At 43.4% G+C, this 8,222-nt stretch overlaps 1 protein-coding gene across 1 annotated transcript in view; it reads left to right on the top strand.

Annotated features, from left to right (window-relative positions):
• Positions 1–1,295: 1,295 nt before the first annotated feature.
• Positions 1,296–8,222, top strand: part of TPST1 (tyrosylprotein sulfotransferase 1) — a gene marked incomplete at its 3' end in the record, with an annotated part of 7,259 nt that continues 332 nt past the window's right edge. The window contains exon 1 of the mRNA XM_010160910.1: positions 1,296–2,240. Within this exon, the coding sequence (XP_010159212.1) occupies positions 1,396–2,240 (845 nt within the window). The remainder of the gene's footprint in view (positions 2,241–8,222) is intronic.

The following is an 8,222-nucleotide window of genomic DNA, read 5'->3' as shown; positions in this document are numbered from 1 at the left end:
GAAGGAAAGCAAGCTGGTGAGCACTGCTGAAAAGGGATCCAAAGCTCCTTCTTGGAAGGTAGAAGGCAGTTGTGCTTTATTACAGGAGTCAAAACTGTGCAAGGCTTTAGACCTTTTCCCTGGTGTGCTGATTAAAACAGGATCTATTTTTTTATTCCTAATTTATTCAGTTGTTTATTATTTCAGCTAACATTTGTCTGGAGCTCAAAACACTGCATAAGATGTGGGGGCTTTGTGGGCTTTTTTTAATGAATAGAATTAGGAATAATGATTGTTGGGTTCAGGTGGGGTTTGGGTTTTTTCTTTTTTGAGAGAGAAATACCTCTAAGAGCCAAATTTTAGGTAAAGAAAACAATGAAGAAGGAAGTTAGGATGAAATAATTAGTCTTCTTTGGTCTACCCTGTTTTGTATTAGCTGGATGGTAGGATGGAGGGAAATTGTTAAGACAGCATGGGTTGATTCGTTGTTGTTATTTAAGTCATGACTGATCTTAGTTTTGATCTTAGTCGGCTTCAGTCCCGGATTGCGTCTGCGGTTGCTAATGACTGTGCACTTCTTCAGTCATAGCTTCCCTGGAAGCAGGAGTGGAAGTTTCCCTTGCTGGCTGCAGACTGTTGTCCTTCGTTGCTGAAAGGCCTTGATCACAAATTGGACACTGTCAGTGCTGACATGTAACTGTGAAACATCTGTCATCTCAGATCCTGTGAAGGAAATGGGGCGTTTCAAGCAAAATGGAGATAATGTAGTTGTGTGAAAACGTACCAGTGAGCAGGACGCTGCTGCTGTCTGTCCAGCAAGGCAGAGTTACCCCAGTGCTGCTCCCGTGATTTCTAACGTGGTGCTCGTTTGTTTTATCTCGGTCACTCTGCCTCAGAGAGGTCATCGTTTTGTGTGTTGGTTTTTTTTTTTTTCCTGTAAAACCTCAAGTAAAGAAGAGGGTTTTCCTAATAATGACTTTTTAAACATGTAGAGTTGCACAAAACCCATGTCTTTGCTTGACTGAAACGTTTAACAGTAGCTACCCAGCGGTACAATTCTTAAAATACATTGTTAAAGTGTACCACAGGGGTTCTCTGTCAAACAGTCCTGAATCTGATGTTTTCCGTCGCTTCTCTGCATAACCAAAAAGGCTTTTTATTAGGGAATGATCACGTTTAGATTTTGCATTTACTGGTCTTAATGCAACACGAGGGGATAATAGTTTTACAGAGTGCTGTCAGGTATTTCTGTTGTTGATTGTCGTCCTAGTTGTTAACAAAGTTCTGAATCATTATTATGTTTTTCGCCCCTCACCAGACCTTAATTTATTTTGGATTAGGATTCCCATGGCATGTGAACTAGAAGATAACTTGAAATAGAAGACTCTCTACTTTGAAGTGGCAGTCTTTATCAAAATGGTTGGAAAACTCAAACAGAACTTGCTCTTGGCGTGTCTGGTGATCAGTTCGGTGACGGTGTTTTATTTGGGCCAACACGCTATGGAGTGTCACCACCGAATAGAAGAGCGCAGCCAGCCTGTGAGGATGGAGAGCGTGAGAAGCACTGTCAGAACTGCTTCCAGTGTAAATGCAAACAAAACCCTTGCTTACAACAAGGACATGCCTTTAATATTTATTGGAGGAGTACCTCGAAGCGGCACCACCTTAATGCGTGCCATGCTTGATGCCCATCCGGATATTCGATGCGGAGAAGAGACAAGGGTAATCCCACGAATTCTGGCTGTTAAGCAGATGTGGGCTAGATCAAGCAAAGAGAAGATCCGTCTGGATGAAGCTGGAGTCACGGATGAGGTTCTGGACTCAGCCATGCAAGCATTTTTATTGGAAATCATTGTGAAACATGGAGAGCCAGCTCCGTATTTGTGTAACAAAGATCCTTTCGCTTTAAAATCCTTAACTTACCTTGCTAGAATTTTCCCCAATGCCAAATTTCTTCTCATGGTACGGGATGGTCGTGCATCTGTGCATTCCATGATATCTAGAAAAGTCACAATCGCTGGGTTTGACCTTAACAGCTACAGGGACTGCTTGACCAAGTGGAATCGTGCTATAGAAACTATGTATAACCAGTGTATGGAGGTTGGTTTCGAAAGGTGTATGCTGGTGCATTACGAACAGCTTGTATTGCATCCTGAAAGATGGATGAGAACTCTCCTAAAGTTTCTTCACATACCGTGGAACCAGGCAGTGCTGCACCACGAGGAAATGATTGGAAAAGCAGGGGGTGTTTCTCTTTCAAAGTGAGTATGAGCATTCCTCCTTCACCTTGTTTGTTCTGCGAGCTAAAAGAGCACATTTTGCATGTAAAAGACTAGTTGTAACTTGGTTTCAGTTTTTAAGTAGCTAGTGATGTCTCAGGAAGCTGATCTATCATGCAGATTGTCTGGAAAGTAAGAATGATTGTGAACTGACAGTTTGCAATCTCAGATTGCTCCCACTAAACAACTGCCCTGCTCACGTGTGTATGGGGCATGTGAACAAACTTTAATTAAAGTCAGTCTAATTTGAATTTGAATGTCTAGTATCAGCCTTTCTTCCCATGCAGCTTTGCTTTTCTCTGGACTGTTTTATCTAGACTGGTGTTAGTCATCCCAGCAAGACAACCCATTTCATTTCAGGAACTTAAGTACTGTTGTCAGTGCAAAAATGGCCTTCGAGTTCTATTTGCCAAGAACATGCTCTTCCAGGAAACTAGAGAAACTCTTCCAACAAAATAGAAAGCAGAATTGGCGTGCTTTTCTGTTGGCATGTGCTCCTGGAAGGACGAGCATTTTGAACAAAATTAACCTTGTTGTAAGCAATCTCTCAGTACTCAGCCATGCCACCTGTGCACCCGACAGCTCCTTCCAGAAACCAAATCCAGCTCTGCTTAGAAAACCTAGAGAGGTGTGAGGGGGGAGAAAAGTGCTAGTTACTTCTCTAGTTAAACTACTTCATTTGTTTCTGGGCCATTATTTACAGTAGAGCTTCTGGGATATGGAATCTGTTTGGTCTTTATGGGGGCAGAGGTGTGAATGTTTGAGTCGCTCTTCCTTTTTATTTTTTTTTTTTCTGTGACAGATACAACTAGCAGATTGTCTTGCTTAGATTTCTAAAAGAAGCCCTATTCCAGCAGCAAGACATGCCCAATTAAATTCCTATGTGTTTTGAGTATTCAACACTGGCCAAGTGTTCCTGAGCAAGAGGCACTTTGCAGAGCAAGCGCTGTGGGCTGGTGTTGTGTCAGCAGTCAAACACCACACAGCCGCTCACTCGCCTCCTCCTCTCCCAGTGGGATGGGGGAGAGAGTCAGAGGAAAAAGATAAGGAACTCGTGGGTTGAGATAAGATCGGTTTAATAATTAAAAAGAAATAAAATAATTATGCTAATAATACTAATCCCTACTCTGCTGTGCAGCATCTCCCAGCTGACTGTCCAGAAGGACAGTGCTGAAGATCTCTGCAGAGATAACCTAAGGAAATTCAAAACACTGCTGCCTATTGCAGCTCTGTCTTCTTGCAGAGCTTTAATTTACCACATGCCCAGTACCAAGTGCTTCAGGCTGCTTCATAATAGTATATTAAAATCAGAACCCTCAAATTATATTACAGCTTTTACTGGCAGGAGGAGGATATCACAAGTACTAAATCATCTGTATTGAAATGTGATGTTCGTTTAGAAGATACCACCACATAGGCCTGGCCTGTAGCATAGCAGGGAGAGTATGAAGAGCTACATAAAATGAATTCCCTAGTTGTCTGCAAAGTATTAGGGTCGAAAACCTTGAAATGTGACCAGAGTTTATCTTGAAATACTTAAGAACACTTTGAGAAAGAGATCACAGGACCACTGAAAGTTCTTTATAATGATGATATTATCCGGTAACAGAAAATGTGCATTTAAGAATGTATTTTTAACTCACCCGAAATAAATATCTAACTATCGGATGAAAGCTGTATCGGATGAATGAGGCTCTAGGTCACGTAAGGGGGTTTATGTTCAGTTGTATACAGAGCTGAATTGCATGTGCAGGCTGTTTCTCTCCCAGACATGAGCTAGGCACCCAGTGGCTTGCAGAATTCTTCAGGCAGCGAGCTAACTCCATTCTTCTCTTATTCCAGACTCAAAAACTCTTATGCAGTAGTCTGTTAATAGCAATATTAGATACTAGACAGTCTGACTTTGTCTGTTCCCCTGCCTGCATGATTTGAGGAAACTGTTGGCTGCCTTATTCTTTTCTGCATTTGCTTAGTAATCCCTGCTGCTTCTGCTGCTCGTGCAGCCCTCACCTCACTGTTGTTCCATTTTACTTAGTATTTTTTCCCTTAATTTTGTTTTTTATCCAGCTGCAAGGAGAAACACTGCAAAGGTTTAAAGGATGTGCACCACAGCATTTGTAGTAGCACAAACCCTTCTGTGGTTTGAAGTAATTGCCAACGTGGCTGTTGAAGGAATGTGTTATGGCTGGACTACATGCTGTAACTACTATTGTTAATATAGCTCTGGCATTTGCCTCCTAACTGAAACCAGCTGTGGTGACCACTGGTGCAAAGATATGTCGCCCTATTTACAGCAATTTTTATTAGGCTTATTATGAAAATAGGCAAAATTACTTTAGAATATACTATTTTCAATACATAGCTTTAATTTGATCCTAGTCCGGATGTAGAAATACGGGGGTTATGCCTGTGTTCCATGCTACCGGCTGCTGCAGAGCCGAAGCTGTTCCTGAGGTTTTGCAGCGGAGCCTGGAAGCACCGACCAGGCCCCGTTTGCCATGTGCATACGTAATGAGATTTGCCAAGACTTTGCAAGACTTGCTTGGTTTGCTCTTTTCTCCTGTCCCCAGTCTGACTTCCCCTGTACTCCTCGGCTATTCTTTGCTCTGAAGAATCCTTCCCACCTTAACTGAGAGCACAGAAAAGGATTTAAACAGAAGACCAAACGTGGGGGGTGTATTTCTGAATCGCTGCCTAGGAGCGCTAAATGTAGTTCCCTGCTTATCTCTTGCCAGGTATTAATCACCAGAAACGTTTCGTGCTGAGCTGCTTGTTATTAAAGACTAAAATGACATTCGTTTTGCATGTGCTTTTACTGCAGGATGAGGGAGTCGTGTGTGTACTGATTTCGGTACTAATTCTGTATAGCACCCATTGTTTGGGGCTTTCAGTAGGCTATTAACCAAACCCATTACCTTGTTCTCACAGAATCACCCTCATTTTAAATGGTCGAATCAATCTACAGTTTTGCTGAGGGGATTTTGGCTGGCTCTGAGGGGGAGAGGACCATGAATCCTACATTTCTCACACACCTAGTGATAAATTTGTCTGAACTGGAGGGGCCCACAGCATGGTTGTGCAGACTCCTGACTCTTGCGGTGCTTTGTCCTCTGCCTTGCTGCTTTGAACTTCTGAAAATCCACTCTTAACAGCTGCTTTCTTGCTAATTTGACGTGAAGTCAGACACTTACCTTTACTTAGCAGGATCAAAAAGGCAATGCCCAGACTTTCTAGTGTGCTATACAGGCTTGTGATCTCAGGCCAATAGCCCTCAGGAAGGCTGAAGCTCTGTTGCAACTCCCTGGTCCCAAAATCCCATTCTGAGTTCCTGCCTTTGGTTTGAGCTACTGACGATGGTTGAAGAGAGGAAGGCTGAAAATTCTGGTGGTTGTCTTACAGGTTTTTTGTCAGGTGCAACACCTTTTGCAGCAAGCCACGAAGGCCCAGCTTGCCAAGGCAGTTTCCCTGTGGGTGACCATTTCCCTGCCTGGTTTGTTCTTTGTAGATTGTGTTTAAAGTTCCTAAGTTTAGAACCCCTTCCAGTGTTGTATGACTAATTTCCTTCCTCTGTCCTGGAAGCATTTTGGCTGTGGTGACAAGTGAGAAGAGTACAGACTGGAGTTCGGATCAAATGGAGCTAATGACCAGCAGACATGGGGGCCCAGTTTGATTTCAGGCTCTCATTGCACAGTCAGTAGGCATCTGAGTGGGGTGCCTCTTACTAGTGAGATCATGTTTGATAATGCACCAATACTTCAGCCTCTCCTTGGACTCATGAGGTTAATTAGGTAACTGTAATCAAACTTGTTCCTCTTGTAAGTTGACTGATGTCAGTCTTGAGAGCAATGTGATTTTTAGCTCAGGCTTCTGGTCTCAGATTCAGGCAATTCCTGTTTATTTTTCTCAGAAGGTGTTTTCTCACTTTCTGCCTGCTGTGTTAAAGAATTAGCTGCTTGAGAATTAATTTGAATCTCAGTAGGTCGAGGGAGGTGATTCTGCCCCTCTACTCTGCTCTGGTGAGACCCCACCTGGAGTGCTGCGTCCAGCTGTGGAGCCCCCAATATCGGAAGGATATTGACCACTTGGAGCGAGTCCAGAGGAGGCCACGGAGATGATCAGAGGGCTGGAGCCCCTCTCCTATGACGAAAGGCTGCGAGAACTGGGCTTGTTCAGCCTGGAGAAGAGGAGGCTCCGAGGAGACCCCATTGCAGCTTTCCAATATCTGAAGGGGGCCTACAAGGGTACTGGGAGAGGACTTTTTACAAGAGCCTGTAGTGATAGGACAAGGGGTAATGGGTATAAATTGAAATCAGGGAGGTTTAGATTAGATGTCAGGAAGAAATTCTTCACAGAGAGGGTGGTGAGGCACTGGAACAGGTTGCCCAGAGATGTTGTGGATGCCCCATCCCTGGATGTCTTCAAGGCCAGGCTGGATGTGGCTCTGAGCAACCTGGTCTGGTAGAAGGTGTCCCTGCCCATGGCAGGGGGGGTGGAACTAGATGATCTTTAAGGTCCCTTCCAACCCTAACCATTCTATGATTCTATGATTCTCAGTTTTTATCTCATGCAGATGAGGTACTGGTGTTACACTTTGTACTGTTACTTTCAGGTATAACAATTTTGGTTTCTGAATGGTACAGCTCTTAGAGACCAAAATTCTTTACGATGCAAGTGAGGCCTGTGCAGGGGGGATGTGACAGCTGGATGCTCCACATCAGGCTTCAGGCCGGTTTAGCTCTCCAGCAGGAAGGACTGATGCAGTGGTACTGCTTGCAGTGCAGATGGAAGTATTCCTTTAGTCACCTTGTATATACAGATCTGATATTTTTTTGTTTTTAATTTGCCTTAAAAGAAAGATGAACCTGGACATCCAAATTGCATGTGCACTGTTTCTGAGATGGCGAGAAAGTTTGGAGGGTGTTAAATTGCTCAGCCTGCTCTGAGTCCTGCTGGCCACTTTCAGAAACACACACAGCTGAGGAGTTGTATGCCTTCTAATCTGCAAGAAATGTGGAAGAATAAAGTGATGCCAGGTTTCTTCCATTAAAAAGAAACCAGCAAAAACTAGGAAGCAAGAGCATTGATTAAATGGATTAAAAGGACTGTTGATTAAATGAGCATCAAATCAACTGTTTCCTAAATATCGTACATATGACACTGCTATTATGCCTTTGCCTTTCTAAGAACTGTGTAATGACCAAACATCTGGTGAGTAAAAGGAACAGTTATGAAAAATGTTACTGCAGTCTATATCTTCCTGTCATTTAGAATCATAGAATCACTGGGTTGGAAAAGACCTTAGAGATCATCCAGGCCAACCGTATCTGTCCGCCACTAAACCATCTCTCTCAGCACCTCATCCACCCGTCTCTTAAACACATCCAGGGATGGTGACTCCACCACCTCGCTGGGCAGCCTGTTCCAGTGTGTGATAACCCTTTCGGTGAAGAACTTCTTCCTTACATCCAATCTAAACCTCCCCTGGCGCAGCTTGAGACCATTCCCCCTTGTCCGATCATCTGTCATTAGGGAGAAGAGACCAACACTCACTTCTCCACAACCTCCTTTCAGGGAGTTGTAGGCAGTGATCAGGTCTCCTCTCAGCCTCCTCATCTCAAGGCTAAACAAGCCCAGTTCCCTAAGTCGCTACGGGTCTCTTTTAAAAAAAGTTTAGTTCGTCACAGAAAACAAATGGCACATGGATTTCTATTTAGAATACAACTTTTAAGAGCATTTAAAACAATGAAGCAGCAAATTGGGACTATGCCAGTGGAGAAACAGCTTTATCCGTAGGTGTGTGCATATTTTTCACTTAGCAGCAGTTTGGCTTTCACTGCTGTCTTTTATGTAAAAATCTTACTTTGGAGCATCCTGTGTGAAAGCCTAAATGAGAAGGCACGTGTGAATGTTGTGCTAGTTATTCTCATTTTAGCCTTACGTAGTAAAACTTCACTTCCTATCAGT

The sequence above is a fragment of the Eurypyga helias genome, unplaced genomic scaffold, assembly GCF_000690775.1.
Source record: "Eurypyga helias isolate BGI_N326 unplaced genomic scaffold, ASM69077v1 scaffold42201, whole genome shotgun sequence".
In the NCBI taxonomy this organism is placed as follows: Eukaryota; Metazoa; Chordata; class Aves; order Eurypygiformes; family Eurypygidae; genus Eurypyga; species Eurypyga helias.
Note: the sequence above shows the minus strand (reverse complement) of the source record. Positions and strands in the feature narration are given on the sequence as shown.